The sequence below is a fragment of the Sander lucioperca genome, chromosome 13, assembly GCF_008315115.2.
Source record: "Sander lucioperca isolate FBNREF2018 chromosome 13, SLUC_FBN_1.2, whole genome shotgun sequence".
Classification (NCBI taxonomy): domain Eukaryota; kingdom Metazoa; phylum Chordata; class Actinopteri; order Perciformes; family Percidae; genus Sander; species Sander lucioperca.
In genome coordinates this window covers 726,641-752,937 of record NC_050185.1, presented here as the reverse complement: position 1 = coordinate 752,937, position 26,297 = coordinate 726,641, and the positions used below count along the sequence as shown (strand labels likewise).

The 26,297-nt window shown below is 42.5% G+C and overlaps 1 protein-coding gene across 42 annotated transcripts in view; it reads right to left on the bottom strand.

Annotated features, from left to right (window-relative positions):
* Window positions 1-7,401: 7,401 nt before the first annotated feature.
* Window positions 7,402-26,297, bottom strand: part of dlg2 (discs, large homolog 2 (Drosophila)) — a 261,578-nt gene continuing 242,682 nt past the window's right edge. For all 42 annotated transcript variants that reach the window (XM_031311122.2, XM_031311125.2, XM_031311128.2 and 39 more), the window contains 4 exons: window positions 23,575-23,747; window positions 22,588-22,697; window positions 9,358-9,449; window positions 7,402-8,307 (listed from right to left, as the gene is read on the bottom strand). In XM_031311122.2, the coding sequence (XP_031166982.1) occupies window positions 8,201-8,307; window positions 9,358-9,449; window positions 22,588-22,697; window positions 23,575-23,747 (482 nt within the window). In that variant the 3' untranslated portion in view covers window positions 7,402-8,200. The remainder of the gene's footprint in view (window positions 8,308-9,357; window positions 9,450-22,587; window positions 22,698-23,574; window positions 23,748-26,297) is intronic.

Here is a 26,297-nt window from a genome sequence, read left to right as displayed (position 1 = left end):
ATTTCAGAAACCATGACCAGGCCTATTCAAAGGGATAATCTGTTTAAGTATTTGACAAAAGATGTAGGATTCAGGGTTTGAATAAAATAACACAAGTGAGACATGTTTGCTGTTACAGGGCTTATAAAGAGAACATGCACCGCTCACCAGTGGTACATTTATGCCCTCTGGTGGATTGTAATGATACAGTACACAGTATCTGAAATGGAGTTTGTGTAGTGTGATTCTAATGATCCAATACTCCCTATTGGAAAACATACTAAATAAATGTAGTTCAGACCGGACCACTTTGTCAAAACAGATTCATTCACCTGCAATTTGTACTTGGCGGTATGGCTCTGTTCTGGGGCCTCCCCGCACTTTTACGTGCATACGTGGAAAGCATGAGGCAGGGAGAGCAGCAGTGCAGGATCCCCCAAAACGCTCATACCAGGCAAAACCTCCCTGCCCATCCACGAAGCCTACATGGAAAGCCATAAGCAGGGAGAGCAGCAGTAGCAGGAACCATGTTGCATTAAGAGAAGTGGATATAGCAGCTCTAAAATACCCGGATCTTCTGTGTTGACTGGCCCATAACAACAAGATGGACATGCGCACTAGCGACAGTTTGTTTGAGTTGTCGTAGCAACACCGCCCGTCATGAACTTCTCTTTGTGGAAACAAGTATATACAGAGAACTCGTCGTTCATCGTCTAAAATATTCACTAACGTTAAACATTGTGTTTTCATTGTTTTCATCATTTAATACTTATCTAAATTAACGATGGATGTTTTAAGAGAACCAAGGAGATGTAATCATTATGTCGTGCTAGCTGTAGCCCTGGCAGTTTGTGAACAGAGACGGCAATAACGTTACATCCAGGTTACAGGCCCCACAGCATACAACCCTTGGATCTGGAGGCGGCCCTGCCGGGTGCAGTCCTGTGGGTCTGATACACGTTCATTACTAGCTACCACTAATGTTAGCTAGCCCCGACAGCTTGGGAACAGAGACGCCTCTGTTCAACGTGAGCATGTCAAATCAAAGAGTAAATTATTGTCTCCTTTCATACTATTCGTAGTGCATCACAGGATTACAATCTAAACTCTAAGGTTTAAAAACATATCTTTGAGGACAAAAAATGATTTCATGCAGTCATTTTCCTTTTTTAAAGGTGCTGTACTGTATTGAGAGTCTCAGCATGATAAACATTTAGTTTTCAAACATGACATCTGACTTCATTCTCTGCTCAGGACACCTTTAGATGCAGTAGGATACATACTGATTGAGTATAGTATGCAGTACGCTAGTATGCGATTTTGAACACAGCCAATGTGTTTATTTTGGTCACTTACTGTATATATTGTAACCGAACAAATTGGAAATGCAGAGGTGGAAGAGCTCTGTCTGCGTAGGACTACGATGGCTGGAATGGACAGATATGGAGGCTCAGGAGGGGTCGCTTTTATTGCTGGCTACATCAAGTTTATTTAGACACCATGCAAAATTAAACTCACCACACTGATATATTTCGGCATATTCACAACTACTTTGTCACAGCGTGTAATGGTCAATATCAGCGACAGAGGGAGGGTGTTTTCTGTTTCATCCAGTCTGTATTTATCTGGTGGCTGTCACCATGGAGAAAAGTCTCATAGAACTATGTGGTCTGGTATGCTGATGTGTATGAGTCCTATTACACACAAACAAACTTTAAGTACAGTAACTTTACACATACTGCATCTACATTGTACTTTGGCACTGATGATAAAATATTTGGTACTGTATCTTTACTTCTTGAACATAAACAAATTCAAATTAATAACAAACACACAAGCTGATTTTAAAAGAATCACCCATTTAATTTCCTTTTGAAAAGATAGTTGCTGTAGTAATGTTTTATATATACATATATATACATACACACACATATATCTATATATACGTATATACATACAGCGATACTCTTAAGTAGTTCATTAATTCATACAGTAATGCAAACACAACTTCCATGTTCATAAGCTTGAATAAATGCAAAATGTCGGAAAATATATATATAAAAACTGAAGCGACAGTGTTGGTATGTAAATGTAAGTGCATTCTGTGTGTCCATCACTCCACTGAACAAAACAACACCTACAGTCAAATGTGTAAATCAGATATGGCATGTACGCGTACGCCTTGTTTTAGGTGCATGTTATCTTGATATTGAACGGACATAAAGGTTTACAAACAACAGTGAACAAAAGCAGAACCCCAAAAAAGACAAGATTAATATGTAGAGCAGCTCATCCTTAGGTGCAGTCATCTTTCCAGGAAGAATGAAAACTTGCCGAACTTGTTATATTTTTGTTATGGATCATTTGTAAACATTTCTTGTGTAAATCTTTTTTTTTGTGTGTGTGGAAATGATCAAAGAAAAAAATCTTCCACAATGTCATGTAATGTCAAGTGTACAGAATGATTCAAATCATTTTAAAATTGAAAGTAAAAGAAATAAATAAAAAACAGAGCACAGCTGGTGCAGGCAGGTACACAAGCAGAGTTACTGTAACAATACATCTAAGAAATCTACAAAGTGACACACAAAAATATATGTGAACAGCAACATAAAGGTAATAATTGGTGAGTTTCACTGGGTGCATTCTAAATGGAAACAAAAGGTCAATATTCAGAAGTCAAAACTGAATTTTAGTCAGACTTTGTAATCCTTTTGCTATTAGATACAATACTATAGAAATGAGTATGAACACTTTTTTTTGTCCAGTCAATCATTTACTTATAGAAAGGGGTGTTTAGCATAAGTAATAAGTTCTAACCAATAAATCGACATTATGTCAGGAAGTAATGGAGCTCCTATAGAAACATAGTATTAACAAAAGATGTTGGCTGTGTCCTAATTCACTCTTACAATCCCAACTAAATGTCCTTGCTTGATGCAGGTCTTTGTTCAGTGGAATGTTCAGGTGAACCTCACTAATTCATGAAGCAGGCAATACCATGTGACATCATGCTGCATTTATCAGTCACTGGCAAATACATCACTTGAACTGGACCAATGGAAAATAAAAGCCAATGTAGGGTGTATTATATAATGAAGCCATGCATCCACTGCACTCTGTTAAAATGAAATGCCAAAATACTGAAAACCAGGCCATCACTGAGCCTGTTCCACTTCCCCACTGGGACTGTCTGTAGTTTACAGGCAACTTCCTGCTGCTGAACTGTACCTTCATGGGCAGCGTCTTTCCAAAGATGCAACACATATCAGCTGACCTGCTGAAAATGTAGTTGGAAGACTGACTTTTGGTTGAATCATAATTCTGAATTATAAATTGTGAATTTGGGTTCACTAATGAAAATATGCTATATCTGTTGACCACACATTGTTTGGACAACACCTCCTATATCAGTGTTTTTATTAGTTTAAAATAGACACAACTCTGATTGGATGATTAAAATCTGCAGTTTGATCATGTCTTAAAACACAGCAAGTACCCTTATATGCTGCAGTTGTGTTGAATATTACACATCCACAGGAAGCAGAAGACTTTGCAACATGCATAGGTCAGACACCCTTTACCTTTACATTGGCCTGTAGATGTGTTACAATGTTCACAATGACTTTGGAAGTACTGTATTAGGTTTAGCATTAGTATCAAGCCAGTATATAAAGATACATTTGCTTTTACATGTCAGCATATTGCTTGCCAATCAAACTTTTGAAAAACAAGGATCAAAATATTGAGGTGTCCCAGCATTCACCGTTTTAAAATGCTTTTTCTTGTTGCCACAGAAATGCTCATTTTTAAGATAAAATTACGAAATATATAAAATATCACTCCGGCCTTTACCTATCAGATGTCATCACCCTCTGCATAGTGACACCTTGGATCTGATTCAGCCTTCTTTCACTGAAGTTTAGATGTGGAGGAGGATTAAATTAAATGTTCTATTCTCAAAGGAATAGTATTTATAAGCCTTTATCTCTGATATACAGTAAACCTACTCTGTTAAGGCAAGTGGTGACCAATACGCTATGGAAAAGAATGATGGCAGATGTCTTGAAACATATTGCAAAAATGAAAAGGAAACACTGATATTTTTTGTCATTTATCATCAGCCACAAATCGTATCCAATTTATAATGAGGGACAAGAGAAATAGGATCCTTTACATAAAAACATCATTTTCATCTTCAAAGTACACACTCGTTTTGGAAATGACGTGTGATTTAAGTGCTTATCAGTCTACTACAGGTACAGTATATGGTCCATACAAACAGGTCAGGGTTCAGTCATCTCACTGTGCCATCTTGCACAGTAATCAGTAGATTGAAATTATATTTGCTTTAAAAATCTTATTCATTACTGTTATCATACAGTGCCGATTTACTAAAACAATGAATAAGTGCACTTTTGAAATCTCCCTATGAATAGAAACATATATCATTGTAACTACTATATTTACTTGATAACAGTTTGGGTAAAACATGCTGTCTAAATCACATAGCAGGAATATACAGTATGTCACTCACACATTGTTGTCATGGGAATCTATCGACCAATGGCATTGCAGTTTAACAGAACAGGAAGGTTATCACACTGGTATTAGTCATTCCAAGTGCTTTAAGTAGGCCTACATGATGGGTTTTTAACAAAGCAAGGTACTATATTACTTTATACCCTTTCAAACAAGGCAAGCCACTGGTGAGTAAACTATAGTGATACACTGTATCACGCCGGGATCGCCCCGTTGCCGCTGGAAATTCCGCCGTATGTCTTTTTTTTTGACCAGCTTTCCGTTAGCTAACGCTTCCTTTGTGTTGGCGTTCTAACCTCTAGTGGATTTCTGAGGACTATGGTTAACTGCTCCTCAGATCTCTGCAGGGTAAATCCAGACAGCTAGCTAGACTATCTGTCCTATCTGAGTTTTCTGTTGCACGACTAAAACTACTTTTGAACGTACACGTTCCACCAAAACAAGTTCCTCCCCGAGGCTATTTTCCAGAGGCACCGTGGCTCCGTGCAGCACTCAGCACCGCCCATGACGATTGTGATTGGTTTAAAGAAATGCCAATAAACCAGAGCACGTTTTTCTCCCATCCTGGAATGCTGTGTGGACTAGCCAGACCTTCCACCGCAGCTCTGCAGCGTTGTGGAGGAAGGTCTGGCAAAGCGAGACTAGTAAAGAAGTGTCTGCTCAGGACATCAGGGCTCAGCCACTTCTAAAACAAATGGTAATACATGTGAGATCTCTCTGTAGCTGATGCATGATAGTCCTTGTTGTCCTGTCAGGTGTTCTGCTGAATGTGTACATGTTTGTAACCAGATCTGACTTGGGAGCAAGTTAGAAGGGTTATTCAGGCATGATTTCTCCAGCTAGGAAGCACCTCATAAGTAAGATTGCAATTGTCTCACAGCAACTTAAGCCATGATTGTAGGTATGAATGCAGCTTTCTGTTTGAAGGGCCACTGAAAGGCCCCCTCAGGGCCAATATTACTGTTTTCGGCTGAGGACACAAATGACTAATACTGCACTTTGTGTTCCATATTCAGTGCATTTAAATGTTTCATTTTGATACCTAACAATTAAAGGACAGGGCTCACAATTTTTCAAGTCTGTCTTTAAACAATAGTCAGGTGCCCATATGAACATTAAAAGAGGTAATGTTTGCTGTACTCATTCCTCCTGTCGATACTGGCCATGAAGAGACAGACCCCTTACTAATAAACTTCCAATTTATGTGATGGGGGACAAAATCCAAAGTCCTCATTCTGTGCAAACATGTATTCAAAAGTCTGAAACTAATATTAGGCTTCGCAGTCTGAGTAGGACAAATACATTGGGTATCCTACAAAGTTAGAGTAGTTTTAGTCAAGCGCTTCTCACTCCCAACTCGTAAAATACTGACACTTTGTCAGTGTCTCTCAGCGTCAGATACCGACACAAGAATCCCCCTTTAGCGTCTGTATGGAACGCACTGGGCAGAACAGCAGCTCGACCACAGCCCTGTAAGATGACATAGTATTAAAGGGTAACTACCATATTTTTTAAACCTGGACCCTATTTTCCTATGTTTTTGTGTCTAAGTGACTGATTGGAACAACAATCTTTGAAACTGATCCAGGATTAAGCAAGAACACTTGTTTTGCCGCTGACAGGCTCAGATCAATATTCTAAGTGTCTGACACCATTATGGAAAGGATCCCTACAGAGATAGACCTTTAAAACCTCTTTGAGACCTTTCTGTTTAAACAGAAACAGCTCTGAAGTCGCTAGCGCTAAACCCACCAGACTCCATTTAAAAAAACAATACTTTTAGCGTGTAGAGAGCCAGCATATTTTCACATGTAAATCGGTAAATTATGTGTTTATTTCAACCAAAACTAGAGTTGTGATGGTTGGAAAAGTGAAAAGACGACCCAAAACGACTTTTCATAGTTTTATTTTGTTTCTGTCGACTTTAAAGTTTACGATGCAGCAAACTCACTTAATACTGGACCAATGTCAAAGATTGTTGTTCCCATCAGTCACTTAGACACAAAAACATAGGAAAATAGAGTCCAGGTTGAAAAAACGGTAGTTACCCTTTAAGAGCGACAACAATAGGGAGTATTATTAAAGGCCGAAACTCGTAAGGAGGCAGGTTGGGGTGGGGGATGGATCAGGAGACCGGGGTTCATGTCTCGTTCTTGTCCCGTGTGTCACTTAAATGTATATATTTTAACCCCACCCACCATCTTTTCCTAACCTTAACTAAGTGGTTTTACCCTTCACGTTAAAAAATGACACTAAGGGGATTCTGACCCAGAGCGTTAAATAGTAACGCCAAGCATCAGTACTTGAGGAGTTGGGAATGAGAATGTGTCGTTTTAGTACAGAATTCCCAGTTTGTGTTGCAGCTCAACAGGGACACACCAAAGGAGCAGCGGAGACTGTGCGCCGGTTATTCCCAAGATATAAATCCAATCATTATTATCAAACCGTTCTCGTTAAGACTCAGGAACAGCCTGCCTGAGGAGAACAAGCTATCTGAATCAGTGTCCTCTTCAAAGTAAAGTTGAAAAACTCCCTTTTTTCCTCTTCAAATCCTTAATGAATTCATCATGTTGCTACAGAATATCAATATCTGATACTTAACTGCATTTTGTGAAATGTATGCTTTCACTTTACTTTAATGTTCTGCCTTTTCTGTTTTTATACTTTCAAAAAGTATTGGTCCTTTTTTGGTATTCCTATTCTTCACTGCCCTGCTATCAGTTTCAAAGCACAACCATGTGTTTCAGTATTAAATAGAAATATTATTTGACCACCTGTTCCATTCCAGATCTACAAAAGTAAAACATCAAATGTCTATTCCCCCATAATATTCCCATCCATCCTAACACAGTCACAACATACTACATCATTCAAATAAAATATGCTCTGTAAATGACCTTTTAATCAAAGTTATATTTCCAATAATAAATAACTATGTGCTTTTGTGTCCCCTAGCAATTTAAGTAGCAAAAAATAGTGTTACATCTCCGTTGCCAATACCAGCTTTCTCCCTTCAATCATTGTCAATGCAACAGCTGGATGAGTCTACGTTTAAATAATAATGATAAAAAACATGAAAGTCTACAGTGACTAAAACATTTTCCTTACACATCTTCAATGTCATGTCAGAGAAATAAATACAGCAATTCAAGGAAGAAATGACGATGTAAACAAACACAAAGCAAAGCTGTGTTCAGGGGATGCATGGATGCAAAATCAGACAAAACATTAAACTTCAGATGATTATTTGCTAGTTGTTGCAGTGTGAAGGGTGTCACAGTTGGAATTCCTACTTTCCTTCCTATGTTAGCGAAGCAACGAAATCTGCACTGCATATGCCTCCTCCAGTTTCCTGTTTGAAATTCCCCACAGTGCCGATGTGGACACATAACCCCATATTTATTTAGTTTTCATTACATTTCTTTTCCTTTTTGTTCAAATAAAAAAAAAAAATCCACAAATATACAAACATGTCCAAACACTTTGTGGAATACATTCAGGAACATTCATGTTGAGTGAAAAATGAGGCAATAACCAAACAAAAGTGAAAAAAAAAAACATGAAACATATACACAATAATTATTTATGAGAGAGACTATTCATCGCCATACAGTTATCATATGTTACAACTTATAACTAGTTTCTAGCAGTCCAGACTCCCTCCCAGGGTGATGAGTTATTATAGTTTCTCCTTTGAGGGGATCCAGATATAGGGTCCTGAATGTTCCTCTATCACCTGTTTGCAGTGGTTATAAATGTCCTCTAAGGTGTCTCCTTGAACCAGCGCTGCAAAGCAAAGGGAACTCTTTATGTACTGTGGAACTTTGCATAGAACATTTAAATCATACAGTCACAGCTGTCAAATGTTTCCAATAGACCCTGTGGACCCGCTGCCCCATGTCTAACACTAATTAGCACCGCCGGGTTGTCTGAAGTTTGGACAAAAAAAAACATTGAATGCCACTGAAATATACTATCATCACATAAGAAATGACACACAGGGGCTTTAACATGAGCTTATTATAGTTATATACATACAATGATTCCACAATTCAATTTGAGTCAATGAAAGACAGTGGCAGAGTTGGATTTAAGATGCCAAAAGGCAACATTAAAGGGAGTGTTTGGATATTTTGAAGGCCCCCCTTGTATGAGGTACTTATCCATAGTGAAAATATTCTAAATATAGCGTACACTTAAACTGATATGGATTTTTTAGGTGTCTAAAATAAGTTTAGCTGCAGCTTGGCTTCTGTATCTGTACTCCTGCCTGCTTCTCCAAACTGCCTACTGTCTACTGTAGCTAACACACTGACTATGGAGAAGTAGCTCATACAACCACACTTCTAAAGATCTGAACTATCCCTTTTATTATCTTTATATTGGATCATTTTAATAAAAGTGAAAGTTAAGAAATGCAGGATCATAACACTAATGCAAACATTTTTACACATGCTGAAATCTTCACAAACATCTTTTTAGAATCACTGTAAATTCAAATCCTCCCATGCACTTCTATGGATTATCTAACAAACTGGTGTTACCTTAATAATGGAAGAAGTTATCTTAAACATTAGCTTAGCTTAAACACTGACACGTCCAGTCTGCCAGCCTGGATGAATCTCTACAATAATCCTGATATTTTTGGCATCTGAGCCATGTGAGCACTGCTTCCTTACTCCTGTTCTGTGGTGAGTTGGAAGGAGAGTCTTAAAATAATCGATCACCCAGCTGGCCTTATGTGCTTATATACTGAGTTTCGGCAGTGTTGAACAGTGAGGGACAAGCTGACTATAAATGGCTTCTTTTGTATTTGTGCTTTTATCAATATCATACCTGTGAAGAATTCACCAAACTCCTGCTCCAGCCTCAAAGCTCTGTCAAACGTCTTCCTGGCTTGTTCCTCTGTCAGTCTCTTATTCATGTCCCTGTGCAGAGGCAAAGGACACAAAACATCCCACACATATGATTCTGTGTCAGTTGGGTCCATTTCCGGTGTACCAGGCTAAACCGGTTTAACTTTATGCTAACGGTTTGAACCGGCATTTGTCACTATGACACCTTCTGTCAAATTAAAAAGTAGCTGACATTAGCAACATGTGACGACGGCGTCACTGCACTTAATCCAGTGGTGTAGTCTATGCAGGGGCATAGCTCAAAATTCTGGGCCCTGTAGAAAGGCATTTTCTATGGGCCCGTCCCCGCATCCACAGCTATTCATTCTAGCATCTTTTTGAGCCCTCCTCACATGGGGGCCCTGGGTACTCAGTCCCCTTTCCCCCCCCCAGTCCGACGCCCCTGTATTATCTGTATTAACTTTAATCTGTATTAACTTTGACTGTGTAGTTATTGCTGGTGATTTCAACATTCATGTTGACAACCCCCAGGATAGAGGGACAAAAGAACTGTGTTGTATTTTTGAGAACTATGGACTGACTCAGCATGTGACGGAGCCCACACACAACAAGGGACACACTCTGGACTTGATTATCTCGAAGGGTTTGAACATTTCCAAGGTTGTGGTGACTGATGGTGCTCTGTCTGATCATTCCTGTGTTTTCTTTAATGGCACTATCTCTGTGCAAAAAAGTGTCCAAACAAAGTTAATAAGAAAACGGTATATCACTGACAACATCAGTGAAACATTCATTCAACTTTTCTCGTCCACACCCACCCTCTCAGGGGTCTCAGTCAGCAGAGCTTGTAGACAATTTCAATTGTAAAATTACAAATGTTATTGATGCCATTGCTCCCATTAAGGTAAAAACTGTCTCTGATAAGAAAAGATCTCCATGGAGAAATGCCATACTGGTAAGAACAGAAAAAAGAGTGTCGAAAAGCAGAACGCAGGTGGCGAAAAACTAATCTCCAGGTCCACTACAACACCTATAAAGAGAGACTTCGCACTTATAATTTGGAACTGAGGAATGCAAGGCGGTCCTTCTTCTCGGACATTATTGCCAAAAACAATAATAATTCACGTGCTTTGTTTGCTACTGTTGATAGGTTAACAAACCCTCCAGTACCAGGAGCATCTGAACTTTTATCCACAAAGGCCTGCAATGATTTTGCCACCTTCTTCAATGACAAAATTCAGAAAATGAAACAAACAGTCAGTGCTTCCATATCGAGTACAGGGTATGTGTTGTCACAGTGTCCAGGAAAAACAGATTCCAATATGACCCAATTTCATATGATTAACCGTAAAAACCTGGAGGACATTATACAACATCTGAAAACCTCCTCCTGCTGCCTTGATATTCTACCAACGGGCCTTTTCAAAAATGTTGCAAATTGTTTGGCTACAGATCTTCTACGGATTGTAAACACGTCTCTTCTCTCAGGTATCTTCCCACAGGCCCTGAAAACTGCAGTCATTAAGCCACTCCTAAAAAAGAACAATCTAGACACGTCACTAATGAGCAACTATAGGCCGATATCAAACCATTTTTAAGTAAAATCATTGAAAAAACGGTTTCTCAACAACTCAACCTTTTCTTGTCACTAAACAACAGTTTTGATGCCTTCCAGTCGGGTTTTCGACCACACCACAGCACTGAGACGGCTCTTGTTAAAGTCTTTAATGACATCCACTTAAACATAGATAGTGGCAAAACTACAGTCTTAGTATTACTCGATCTCAGTGCTGCATTTGATACGGTCGACCATGATATATTACTAGACCGATTGGAAAACTGGGTTGGCCTTTCTGGCTCAGTACTAAAGTGGTTTGAGTCTTATTTAAAGAATAGGGACTACTTTGTGTCTATAGGGAATTATACATCTGAGCATACAAATATGACGTGCGGAGTTCCCCAAGGCTCAGTTCTGGGGCCTCTCCTGTTTAACATCTACATGCTTCCACTGGCTCAAATTATGGAAAACAACAAAATAAGTTACCATAGTTATGCGGATGACACACAAATTTATATAACCTTATCGCCAGGGGACTATAGTCCAATACAACAACTGACTAAGTGCATTGAACAAATTAACGACTGGATGTGCCAGAACTTTCTTAAATTAAATGAAGAAAAAACTGAGGTGGTTGTTTTTGGAGCAAAAGAGGAACGATTAAAAGTCAGCACTCAGCTTCAAACGATAATGTTAACAACAACAGACAAAGCCAGAAATCTTGGTGTAGTCATGGACTCAGACCTGAATTTTAACAGCCACATTAAGACAATTACAAAGTCAGCCTATTACCACCTTAAAAATATATCAAGGGTTAAAGGACTTATGTCTCAGCAAGACTGGAAAAACTTGTCCATGCTTTTATCTTCAGTAGACTAGACTACTGTAACGGAGTCTTTACAGGTCTCCCTAAAAAATCAATCAGACAGCTGCAGCTGATTCAGAACGCTGCTGCTCGAGTCCTCACTAAGACCAAGAGAGTGGATCACATCACTCCAGTACTGAAGTCTCTACACTGGCTTCCAGTGCCTCAAAGAATTGATTTCAAAATACTTTTGCTGGTTTATAAATCACTAAACGGTTTAGGGCCAAAATACATTTCTGATCTGCTGCTACACTATGAGCCACCCAGACCTCTCATGTCGTCTGGGACAGGTCTGCTTGTTGTCCCCAGAGTCAGAACTAAACAGGGGGAAGCAGCATTTAGTTTTTATGCTCCACATATCTGGAACAAACTCCCAGAAAACTGCAGGTCTGCTGCAACTCTCAGTTCTTTTAAATCAAGGCTGAAGACCTATCTATTTGATGTTGCCTTTCTTTAAATAACTTCATTTCTTATACTGAAGTTGCATTGTTGACACTGTATGACAATCTATATAAGCATATAAAGAGAAATTCCTATTTTATCTGCTTTTATATATTTAACTGTTTTAATTGCTCTTCAATGTTTAATTTCTTATACTGCACTGTAACTTTTATTCTTGTATTTTATCTGTTTTAAATTTTTTAATCTGTTTTCATGTAAAGCACTTTGAATTGCCCTGTTGCTGAAATGTGCTCTACAAATAAAGCTGCCTTGCCTTGCCCTGAGTCTATGTGATACGCAGGTATACGCAGTATACCCACTAAGAAAGCTCCAGGATTTCCATATACCCACTTAAAAATGCCCAATGACACGCAACAACATACTTTCCATTAAAGTTTTGATATATTTTGAATTAGCATCTGTGTTTTTCTTCTTCACACTAAATAAAGGTATTTCCACCGTAAATGGTGGTATAAAAGTGTATCCGAATACAGGAAATGAAGTCGTTGACGCTCAAAACTTCCCTTCCCCAGACCCCCCACTATGATATGCCACCCCCCCTCCCCCAAAGGCAGATTCTGGCCAATATATATATATATATATATATATATATATATAAAAAACTAAATCCAACTTGTATTGCAAGCAATGTTGGGCAGTAGCATTACTAGTTTAATTAATTCTCAATAGAATCACTTCCGGTGGTGACGATGTAGGAGATAGTCGCTTGTTGGAGGGCTCCCGGTTGAACTGTTAATATATCCCTGTAAACATCACAACTGACTCGGAGAAGTGCCGTATAACAATTATAGCTCCAACTAAGTCGCGAAATGAGTGGTTCTAAATCGAGAGCGAGTAACACTCAGAACTTTCCAGTTACTCGCGGAGTGTCGGCTACTGTAGCTAGCAAACTTGCTAAAATGGCGGCCGCGAGCTCGGACGACAGCAGTACACCTGACCCCGTCAAAGACTCACCGGACATTTTATCAACGAGCCAGTTGGTTTCCGAACTGGAGAAGCAACGAGCATCGCTTCTGAAGGACATGTCTACGTTAATTCGGGAGTCCGTTGGGCCGCTGCAGACTTCTGTGGACGCGCTCCGCGAGACGGTGAGTCACTTTAATGGCCGCCTCGCCGCTGCAGAATCCCTGGCGGGGGACAACTTTGAGCGCATAACAATCACCGAAAGAGCTGTGAAGACACTGCAAGCTCAGAATAAGTCTCTTCAAGACCGCCTTGACGATCTGGAAAACAGGTCCCGTAGAGTTAACCTCCGGATAATTAATGTTCCGGAGGGCAGTGAAAAAGGACGGAACCCGACCGAGTTCGTTTCTGAGCTGTTGATGAAGAATCTCGGCCCCGAAGTCCTCCCCAAACCCCCGGAGCTCGAGAGGGCACATCGCTCTCTAGCCCCTAATCCTGGACCGGGAGGTAGACCCAGGCCCTTTGTGATATGCTTTCATCGCTTTCAGGAGAGGGAGAAGGTGCTTCGCTGGGCCAGACAACATGAGCTTAAGCACCGCGACACAACGCTGCGGGTGTATCCAGACGTCAGCGCCAACACTGCAAAGAAACGAGCCGGTTTCAACAAAATCAAGCAAGCCCTATACCAGAAAGGAGTGAAGTTCAGGCTCCTCTTCCCTGCCCGCCTGCAAGTTTCGTATGAGGGTGAAACATTCACCTTTGAGACTCCGGAAGATGCGCAAGCATTTTATAACGAGCGTCTGATGAATAAAGAATAGGGCATTGTATAATGCCCACCGATGTCACCCACACCTGGAATCCCCCGCCTCGACGGTTTGGATGAACTCGCTTGCTCCTGCCATTATATGCCGCCTGAAGAATTACTGTTTTGCGGACGTCCTCGGCGGGCATGATGATGACCATGGAAACTGGTAGGCGTGTGGCCATGTTTACTCTTCTTATGCACCAGGAGCGATGTGCATAGACTTGTTATATTCCGCTTTGGGGACCTTGTTTACTTCCGATTGTACAATGTGGGTACCATTTGTGATTTTGTCCTGAGTACGATTGCGAACTTGTTAAGTTGGTTTCAGTGAGACCTCGGTTTGGCTGTTGTGCCTCTGATACACTCATATATATCTTATAGTAGGCATTGCCTTATTAGATACTTTATTTAATTATTTATTTATTTTATTTTATTTTTTTTCAACCTCACTATCTTTGTGTTTTGTTTTTATTGATATGTACTATGCGCTGTCCTGCAGTTGGGTTTATTAAGTGGGATGTTTTTTTTTTTTTTTTTTATATCTTGAGGTATATATTGAGGCAAACTTACCGATGGCCTGTTTATTGTATATTTGTAATTATTTCTGGTAGATTATGTGGCATGCCTGTGGTTATGGCCTGTGTCTATGCACCTACCTGGGATGATGATAAATTCATTTCAAGCTTTTTCTCTTCCCTCCCTAAAGTTGATGACCACTACTTAATTATTGGTGGAGACTTTAATTTACTTCTCCGGGAACCATCACCTTATTGTGGTGGAGAGGTTTGTGTGTCCCTATGAACCTGAGGGCTGTGTTGTCTGGAGCTTTGTGCTCCTGGTAGGGTCTCCCAAGGCAAAGTGGTCTCAGGTGAGGGGCCAGACAAAGAATGGTTCAAAAACCCCATGAAAAAACGAGGTAGAGATGATGTGACCCTGCCCGGAGGAAGCCCGGGGCCCCCGTCTGGAGCCAGGCCCAGATGGAGGGCCCGTCAGCGAGCGCCTGGTGGCCGGGTTTGCCACGGAGCCCGGCCGGGCACAGCCCGAAAAAGCTACGTGGCACCTCTCTCTCCAACCCATGGGCCCACCACCTGTGGGAGGAACCGCTGGGGTCGGGTGCGCTGCCACATGGGTGGCAGTGAAGGTCAGGGGCCTCGACGGACCAGACCCGGGCAGCAGACGCTGGCTCTGGGGACGTGGAACGTCACCTCTCTGTGGGGGAAGGAACCGGAACTTGTGCGGGAGGTGGAGCGCTACCAGTTGGATCTGGTGGGGCTCACCTCTACGCACAGTCTCGGTTCTGGAACCATACTCCTGGATAGGGGTTGGACTCTTTTCTTCTCCGGAGTTGCCCAGGGTGTGAGGCGCCGGGCGGGTGTGGGGATACTCACAAGTCCCCGGCTGAGCGCCGCTACGTTTGAGTTTACCCCGGTGGACGAGAGGGTCGCCTCCCTACGCCTGCGGGTTGTGGGGGGGAAAACTCTGACTGTTGTTTGTGCGTATGCACCAAACAAGAGCTCGGAGTATTCGGCCTTCTTGGAGACCCTGAATGGAGTCCTGTATGGGGCTCCAGTAGGGGACTCCATAGTTCTGCTGGGGGACTTCAACGCGCACGTGGGCAATGATGGAGACACATGGAGAGGCGTGATTGGGAGGAACGGCCTCCCTGATCTAAACCAGAGTGGTTGTTTGTTGTTGGACTTCTGTGCTAGTCATGGATTGTCTATAACGAACACCATGTTCGAACATAGGGATGCTCATAAGTGTACTTGGTACCAGAGCACCCTAGGCCAAAGGTCAATGATCGATTTTATAATCGTTTCATCTGATCTGAGGCCGTATGTTTTGGACACTCGGGTGAAGAGAGGGGCAGAGCTGTCAACTGATCACCATCTGGTGGTGAGTTGGGTCAGAGGGTGGGGGAAGACTCTGGACAGACCTGGTAAACCCAAACGGGTAGTGCGGGTGAACTGGGAACGTCTGGAGGAGGCCCCTGTCCGACAGACTTTCAACTCACACCTCCGGCAGAGCTTTTCGTGCATCCCTGTGGAGGCTGGGGGCATTGAACCCGAGTGGACAATGTTCAAAGTTTCCATTGCTGAAGCTGCGGCGGGGAGCTGTGGTCTTAGGGTCTTAGGTGCCTCAAGGGGCGGCAACCCACGAACACCGTGGTGGACACCGGTGGTCAGGGAAGCCGTCCGACTGAAGAAGGAGTCTTTCTGGGATATGTTATCCCAGGGGACTCCGGAGGCAGTTGCAAGGTACCGAAGGGCCCGAAGGGCTGCAGCCTCTGCCGTGAAAGAGGCAAAGCAGCGGGTGTGGGAGAAGTTCGGAGAAGACATGGAGAAGGACTTTCGGTCGGCACCAAGGTGCTTCTGGAAAACCGTTCGCCACCTCAGGAGGGGGAAGCGGGGAACCATCCAAGCTGTGTACAGTAAGGATGGGACGCTGCTGACCTCAACTGAGGAGGTAATAGGGCGGTGGAAGGAGCACTTTGAGGAACTCCTAAATCCGACTAATACGCCCTCTATGGTAGAGGCAGAGCTGGAGGATGATGGGGGATTGTCGTCAATTTCCCTGGTGGAAGTTGCTGAGGTAGTTAAACAACTCCACAGTGGCAAAGCCCCAGGGATTGATGAGATCCGTCCAGAAATGCTTAAAGCTCTGGGTGTGGAGGGGTTGTCTTGGTTGACACGCCTCTTCAACATTGCGTGGAAGTCGGGGACGGTGCCTAAGGAGTGGCAGACCGGGGTGGTGGTTCCCCTTTTCAAAAAGGGGGACCAGAGGGTGTGTGCCAATTACAGGGGTATCACACTTCTCAGCCTCCCCGGTAAAGTCTACTCCAAGGTGCTGGAAAGGAGGGTTCGGTCGATAGTCAAACCTCAGGTTGAAGAGGAACAATGCGGATTCCGTCCTGGTCGTGGAACAATGGACCAGATCTTTACTCTCGCAAGGATCCTGGAGGGAGCCTGGGAGTATGCCCAACCGGTCTACATGTGCTTTGTGGATCTGGAGAAGGCGTATGACCGGGTCCCCCGGGAGACACTGTGGGAGGTGCTGCGGGAGTACGGGGTGAGGGGGTCCCTTCTCAGGGCCATCCAATCTCTGTACGACCAAAGCGAGAGCTGTGTCCGGGTTCTCGGCAGTAAGTCGGACTCGTTTCAGGTGAGAGTTGGCCTCCGCCAGGGCTGCGCTTTGTCACCAATCCTGTTTGTAGTATTTATGGACAGGATATCGAGGCGTAGTCGGGGTGGAGAGGGGTTGCAGTTTGGTGAGCTGGGGATCTCATCGCTGCTTTTTGCAGATGATGTGGTCCTGATGGCATCGTCGGCCTGTGACCTTCAGCACTCACTGGATCGGTTCGCAGCCGAGTGTGAAGCGGCTGGGATGAGGATCAGCACCTCTAAATCTGAGGCCATGGTTCTCAGCAGGAAACCGATGGAGTGCCTTCTCCAGGTAGGGAATGAGTCTTTACCCCAAGTGAAGGAGTTCAAGTACCTTGGAGTCTTGTTCGCGAGTGAGGGAACAATGGAGCGGGAGATTGGTCGGAGAATCGGCGCAGCGGGTGCGGTATTACACTCAATTTATCGCACCGTTGTGACGAAAAGAGAGCTGAGCCAGAAGGCAAAGCTCTCAATCTACCGGTCAGTTTTCGTTCCTACCCTCACCTATGGTCATGAAGGCTGGGTCATGACCGAAAGAACGAGATCCAGGGTACAAGCGGCCGAAATGGGTTTCCTCAGGAGGGTGGCTGGCGTCTCCCTTAGAGATAGGGTGAGAAGCTCAGTCATCCGTGAGGAGCTCGGAGTAGAGCCGCTGCTCCTTCGCGTCGAAAGGAGCCAGTTGAGGTGGTTCGGGCATCTGGTAAGGATGCCCCCTGGGCGCCTCCCTAGGGAGGTTTTCCAGGCACGTCCAGCTGGGAGGAGGCCTCGGGGAAGACCCAGGACTAGGTGGAGGGATTATATCTCCAACCTGGCCTGGGAACGCCTCGGGATCCCCCAGTCGGAGCTGGTTAATGTGGCTCGGGAAAGGGAAGTTTGGGGTCCCCTGCTGGAGCTGCTACCCCCGCGACCCGTTACCGGATAAGCGGAAGAAGATGGATGGATGGATGACTTTAATTTAGTTCAAGACCCCTCCCTTGATAGGTCTTCCTCTAATCCTCAGGTGCTATCCAAATCATCCAAAGTCCTTGATACATATAAGATCAGTTTAGGTTTATTTGACCCGTGGAGAGCTAAATCCCATTCGAGCAAAGCTTTTTCCTTTTTTTCACACGTCCATCACTCATTCTCTCGGATTGATTTTTTTCTCTTGGATAATTATTTTTTATCAGAAGCTCACTCATGTGAATACCATAGCATCGTTATTTCAGATCACGCTCCCGTATCTATTGAGATTGGCTTTTCTAGCCGTGTCCCCCCCTCTAGACAGTGGAGACTCAACTCCTCTTTGTTAGCCCAAGCTTCTTTCAAAGAATTCCTCCTTTTGCAGATCTCCCTGTTCTTTGACACTAATGACTCTCCAGAGATCTCTAGACGCACTCTATGGGAAACGTTTAAAGCGTTTATGCGTAGGCAAATTATATCATATGTCTCAAACTTAAAGAAGGCAGAAAGGGAAGAGTCGGAGGCACTCACCAAGGAGATATCTAGAATCGACAATTTATATGCCTTGGCTCCCACCCCTGCTCTTTATAAAGAACGCCTTCAGTTTCAATCCAAATTTGACTTGTTCTCCTCTAGTAAAACACAGAAGCAGTTATTCCTAGCTAAACAGCGTTTCTTTGAGTCTGGGGATAAAGCGGGAAGGTTATTAGCACATCAGGCACGCACAGCCAAACTATCCAGGTTGATTCCTAAGATCAAATCCGCAACAGGTGTAGTTACCTCAGATCCCGTCGAGATTAATGGGATATTCAGTTCTTTCTACTCAAACCTCTACTCGTCACAATGTTCTTCAGATGTTTGGGATGGTGGTGGCCCTCTAGATAAGATCGTCTTCCCTAAAATAAATGTGGATTTGTGTAGGGAGCTGGGAAACCCAATCTCTATCAAGGAAGTACAGGAGGCGGTTATGTCACTTCAGAGTGGTAAAAGTCCAGGCCCGGATGGGTTCACTGCTGAGTTTTTTAAGCTATTCTCCGACACTATTGCTCCAGCCCTACAGAGAATGTACAATGAATCCTTTGCTAAGGGTCGTCTGCCTCCCACCCTGTCGGAGGCCTCCATTTCTCTCCTGCTTAAAAGTGACAAAGACCCTCTCTTGTGTGGTAGCTTTAGGCCCATCTCCCTTTTAAATGTCGACCTAAAGATCCTGTCAAAGATCCTAGCCCAACGCCTACAACGGGTCCTACCAAGTATAATAACAACTGATCAAACGGGTTTCATGCTGGGAAGGCACTCATTTCATAACACAAGGAGGCTCTTAAATATCATTAGCTCTCCTAGTTCGAACATTCCGGAAGTGATAATCTCATTAGATGCGGAGAAGGCCTTCGACAGGGTGGAATGGAGCTTCCTTTTTTTTGCTCTGCAGAAATTTGGTTTCAATCCAGAATTTATATCCTGGATAAAATTGCTTTACACCAGCCCAGTCGCCTCAGTCCACACAAATGGACTCCAATCTGCCCCATTTCCCCTTCATCGTGGAACTAGACAGGGGTGCCCTCTTTCCCCCCTCTTGTTTGCTATAGCTATCGAACCCCTAGCCATCTGGTTGCGTCAAGAGGGTGGGTTTGAGGGAATCACTAGAGCTGGGAAAATTCATAAGCTATCGTTGTATGCCGACGACCTCCTTTTATACATGTCTAATCCAGCGGCCTCTCTCCCTGTGGTTCTAAGTATCTTTGACAAATTTGGATCTTATTCAGGCTATAAACTTAACCTCCACAAAAGCGAACTTCTTCCCATCAACTCTCTGGCTAGAAATATACCCCCGTCTTTTTTCCCTTTCAAATATGCTACGGATGGATTTAAATACTTGGGGGTGTATGTGACTAATCCAATTAATCGACTCTTCTCCAAAAATTTCTCCCCTCTCCTTGAGAGGTGTAAATTAGACTTTGGTAGATGGTCTGGTCTCCCACTGTCCCTAGTAGGTCGTGTTAATTTAGTAAAAATGGTTGTTTTACCCAAGTTTCTATACTTTTTTTCACATATCCCCATCCTTATTAAAAAGTCATTTTTTAGATCGCTTGATCAATTAATAAGCTCCTTCCTCTGGGGCAATAAAAATCCGCGCATCAGAAAATCAGTGCTACAGCTCCCAAGGGTTCTTGGTGGCTTGGCATTGCCCAATTTCTTACATTATTACTGGTCCTGTAATGTCCATAAACTTCTATACTGGATTCACAACTCAGCAGATGAGGAGCGGCCTGCATGGGTGGATATGGAATTTGGATCCTCTACGCTCTCTCTTCATTCCCTGGTTTGCTCCCAAATCCCTTTGGCTGCCTCCAACTTTACTATGAACCCGGTGGTGGCTCACTCTGTTAAAATCTGGATTCAAATTAGGAAAAGCCTTGGCCTCCATAGATCTTCGGACCTCTCCCCCATTGTAAACAATCATCTATTCTTGCCCTCTTGCACTGATTTGACCTTTCAGACTTGGTCTGACAAAGGGATAACTAAATTCAAGGACCTTTACAGCCAAGGAACTTTTATGTCTTTTTCCGAACTTTCAAAGAAATTTGACTTGCCTAAATCTCACCTATTTCGTTTTTTTCAGATTAGGCATTTTGTTCGAAGTCAGAACCCCAAATCCCGTCGCCCCCAGAATCTCTGGTTGATTCATTATTGGCTCTTGTTCCGGAACAAAAGCGGCTAATTTCTACTATTTATAGCCTTATCAATTCAACTATTGACACCCCAGCGTCCGGTCCCAAAGATTCTTGGGAGCAAGAACTTGGATTCACTCTACCTGATGATTATTGGAAACGAGTCTTACGGCTAGTTCATTCCTCTTCAATCTGTGCAAGACACGGCCTCTTACAGTGTAAGGTGGTACACAAAGTTCACTATACTAATTTGAGGCTGTCTCGGATTTACCCCAATGTATCGGACTCCTGTAATAGGTGTAAGCATTCCCCAGCTGACCATTCCCATATGTTCTGGCTCTGTCCCAGGCTTGCCACATTCTGGTCAGAAATCTTCAAAACTCTTAGCACAGCATATGACACTGTTATCTCTCCTGAGCCGCTCTTGGCTTTGTTTGGTGCCCCTTTGCAGCCTTTTTCTTCCAAAGTCATGCAGACCGTTCTTGCCTTTGCCACCCTGCTGGCCAGACGTCTCATACTCCTTAGCTGGAAACATCCTCGACCTCCATCTCATAGTAGATGGGTGAAAGAGATGTTCCTGTCCATTAGACTTGAAAAGCTCAGATTTTCCCTAAATGGCTCCTTAAACGCCTTTGAAATAACTTGGAGACCTCTCTTAAACTGTATTGAATCTTTAGCATCTCTGCCTGAGCTCCTCCCTCCCCCCCCTTTTTTTTTTTTAAATGTATTTATTTATTTTTGTACATCTTTATTTCATTTATTTATTTCCGTATTTTCCTTATTTATTTATGTATCTGTTTTGTTTTGTGTATTATACTATTCACATGTAAATTTGGAATTACCTTGAGAATTGTTCTCTCTCGGGTGGGGTGGGATTGTGGGAGGGATATAAAGATCAGGGGGGGGGGAAAATGATGAAAGTATGGAAGCCCTGTCTGTTGTATGGAACTGTTATGCTGTTGCCTGTGAATTTGCTCCCAATAAAGAAAGTTAATATAAAGGTGAAAAAATTCTCAATAGAATGTTAGATGTTCTGAATCAAGTAGTTTTTTAGTAGCTTATCTATTTTATTGATCTATAGACAAGCTACTGGAAGGTTCATGTTGTTTTTGGGGAAAGGATACGATACATGGCAGTCTTACTCCTGCTCCCTCTCTTGGTCTGCTCGCCCTGTGTCTCACTCTGACTGCCTCCTCTCCTCTCTCCTGCAGACTCATTGCCGGACGCCAGCGTTACCTTAGTTCATTTTGTGACCCTTACAACTCTCACACACTAGCCTGGATGCCAGCTGAACTTAGCCCCGCCCACAACATTTGAGGTCGGGAAGTTCGGTCTGGACTTGATCCGTTGTGAAGCAACTATGCTCGAACCAGAGCTGTTCGGACCAATTAAAATTGTCAGGGCGGGCTTTATAGGATGATGGACAGATGATCAACAGTAACGTAATCAACCACGTCACCAAAGAGCGCTTGGGTTGAATTTGTTTACAACAAAGATGGCTGCCGCTGGAGAATTGAGATGTGTAGATTCCGCCATTGCTGTTATAGAAGATATCGACAGTGCATTAATTTTAAAAGAGGAACAGAGAACCAAGATCAAGGCATTTGTCAATCGGAAAGATGTTTTTTTGCTGTCCTTCCTACGGGATTCGGCAAAAGTTTAATTTATCGTATGTTATAAGCAATGTATTACATGCTTATTTATAAGTGATAAATAGGAGGACTTAAAGTAAATACTTGCGAAATTCCAAAGAGTCCTTCAGTAATATAAAACTAAATGTACAGCAGGCTAGTATTTTTAAAGAGGAACATATGACAGACAATATAAGACAAAATTAATACTCACATTAATGAATCCATAGACTTAGGTTTGATGAAGATGGCGATGGGATAGAGTTGTGCTACTTGTAGTCGTTTGATGGCATTTCCAGACACATCCAGAATGCAGTGTTTACCCTGAGACAGAGGCAGGACTTTACAAACCACACACACTCAACGCTCTCAGCTTCTAAAATCAAAGCTGCACTATGCAAACATGTTTAAATCTTAAAATAAATCTCATATATTGCAAATCTAAACTATGTCCTAAACAGCATCAAGTAAAAGTCCAGAGAAAGATATTAGATCTTTTCTTCTTTCCTTTGGTATAGATATCACAGAGCAGCCAGGTTGATCAACATGAGCTGTAAATAAATACTACAAGACCTGAACCTTGGCATTTGGACATTTAAATGTAGTGCACTTGCTTCCATGTGGGTGATTTTAGCCCTTTTTTTATGAGTGCTGAAGCACCCCTAAACTTGACCCTGGCACCCCTAAAGAGTTGTTGTGAGCTGTGTTAATCTATTGTGAGCTAAGGAGTTCTGCTCTAGGAATATCACAGCATCGTCAAACTAAACCGAGAATCTAGATGCCGAGATCATTCAGAAGAAAATTCCGAGCCAATTTCAGAAAATAGTGCTTGTCAGCCATTAGTCAAAATTGCATAAATCTCTAATTTTAAAAAGTTATTGATACTGCATTTTGGGAACGTCTGCTTTTCTATGGATACATATCCGATTTCTTCTGTAAAACCCCCTCAGCTTTGTAGTAACGGCCCTGTGGCTCAGCATTAAAAAAGTTTTCTTTTAGTTAGTTAGTTTAGTCTTTCTGGTTACATTATTCAGTGTTTCCCCTACCATGGTGGTCCAAAATTATGTTAAAATGCACAGTTAGCACAGCAGAATAACATTTAAAAAGTTACATTGAAAGGGTGCCAGGCACCCCTAAATCTCTGAACTTGGAATCGTCCCTGCATGTGGTGCAGCTTTTATAAACGGGAAAAGAGTCTCACCCCTTCAGCCACATATTTCACAGACTGGACACTCGTTCCATACAGATTATCATTGTACTGTCCCGCCTCAATGAACTTGTGCTCTTGGATGTCCTTCTCCATCTGCTCTCTGGACATCACATAGTGGTAGTCTCGCCCGTCCACCTCGTAGTCCCTCTTGGGCCGAGTAGTATCTTTGGTGCAAGGAGGACATTTTTAACTTAGTAACTATTATGTAACAACAAGACAAGTAGACACTTCCTTTGAGATATCTTTCAAGTCTATAAAGCACATAGCAATGCTCTTAAAGGTGCTATAAGCAGATATGAACACAGGACACAGGCACTGGTCTTTTAACTATCCCTCGTACTAACTGCAAGTCTACATCCACACTACTACTTCCACACAAGAGTTTTAGTTCCAGTAGCAGAACTAATCCCCGTCCATATTAACACGTCTGACATCACCTATCACACGACCAGTCACACACACTGGGCACGTGCGTGCTGGTGTAAACAGGAAGCAGATTGTCTGACATTACTCTGCGTTTGAATATCACGGATGTAGAAGTTTAAAATACAGAAAATACTTTGGAAAAAGAACAACAATGGTGAAAAGTAAGAGCAGGGATTAGAAACGCCGGAGTAGTGTGGACGCCAGACGTAAACGTAGCAAAATATATTTGTTTTTAAATCAAAGTATAGCAGTGTAGATGCAGCCTAAAGCAGGAGAGGCTGCCTCCTGTATGTAGATGGAACGCCTGTCTGAGGACCTGAGAGAGGCCCTACACAAAAGCAAGTTAAAAAACATTTAATTTTACTACAATCTATGACTAGTTCCTACTGTGTATGTGTTTGATATTTGAGATTTGTATATTTTGCACTGATTCTTTGTAACACCTGTTGACATGCATATTGATATGTACTTGCATGTGTGTATTGTACTATGATTATATTGTTACTTTATGTAAAGCCCATTGTGTTGCCCCATGTATGAAACATGCTATATACAGTAAATAAAGCTTGGATTTACTTTATTCAATTGTTCTAATGATTAAGTCAGTCAGCTCTGTGCTGTAACAAATCTATCCTGATCTTTTGGCAACCAGAGTTTGGTCAGTTGTTTATGGCTGAATCCACAAAAAACAACTGTGGTACACATACACAAGATATCCACTCATGTTTTAGAGCTTCTCATGAAATTTGCACAAGTGAGCAAATGGGGAAACAGGACATTATTATTTTTTTTTTTACTTTGTTAATTCTTTAAAGGTGCAACATGTAATATATTTACTGTATTAAATCCAAAAATGACCCCAATGTGCCTTCAGCTATTAAGGAAACATACTAAGTTGAAATACTATCTTTTCTGACAACAATGCTAATGCCAGTATTTTCTCCTTTTGAAATTTCCTTTCCGTTACGGAATTTCTGTTTGTGTTTTGGCCTGTGTGTAGTTATCAACGGCCCAGTTTGACAGCCAGGCCGGGTTGCCAGATATACCTGTAAAAACCAAGCCCTCATGAACAGCGCCATGTCTTAAAGCAACCATGGGCTTAGCGGATAATGGTGGAATTGCACCCATCTGGCCCAGAAAGACTTTTCCCATAGACTTTGCATGGCGACAGAAACTTCTATATTTCAGCGGGTAATTTTTTTTGGGGTACATCAATTTACCAGCCCAAACACTTAAAGGGTCCTTGTTTAAAAAGTCACGTTTTTAACATTTTTAACATTCACTAGTAGCCAAATCCAGAGTTATTAAGCTAGGCATGATGACACGCATAATGGACGCGAGCAGACCCGCGGGACTGAGCCCGCCCATGTCGCCCTGCTCATATGACGGTTCTCCCGAAGTCCTATAGCTGTAATAATGGATATAGCTAATGGTTGTAATTGTGTGTTCTATTAATACATCCATGGTATTATCTTATGATACATCCAAGGGATGTATGGATGTATGCTGTAAGCCTGTAATGTGGATGTAACGTCATTAGCGTTTCCCAAACTGCCGGGGCTATCGGCTAGTAGCTGACATCAGCGGTAGCTAGCATGGATGTATCAAGAGAAGCAATGTTCACGAAACTGCAGGTTAACCTTAGTAGCTAGCGCTAGCTAGTAGCACGACATAATGATTACATCTCCTTGGTTGTCAAAATACATCCCTCGTTTATTTAGATAAGCATGTAAACGATCAGGAACAATGAAAACACAATGTTTAACGTTAGTGAATATTTTAGACAATGAAACGGCGAGTTCATGAGTTCGCCACGTATACCATGGATGTACCTTAATGAGAGAGAAGCTCATGAATGAGCATGTTGCTACGACAACACAAATAAACTGTTGCTAGTGTGCATGTCCATCATGACGTCATGGGCCAGTCAACGCGGAAGATCTGAGCTCCATGTTTGCTTTATTTTTTGAGCACTCTCATTGGAATGAACGGGGCTTCCCGCCGAACACTGTATCCAGTTCTCTTAATACATCCATGGTAAAAACGTAAACCCAGCGCGATACAGCTGTAACGTTAGTACAGCCATGAAAGCAGCAAACAAACATGATCAACGGAGATAGATTCTACATGACATAAAAAACCTCAGTGTTTCTAACAGTTGCGTGACCAGAGACGTAACAAAATGGAGACAGCTTAGAGCCCAAAAGGACGCTGAGTTGGCTAATTTCCTCCTGAACAGGTAAGCATTAGCTTCATGCTAATTTATCACGGCTACAAGGGACGGGCAT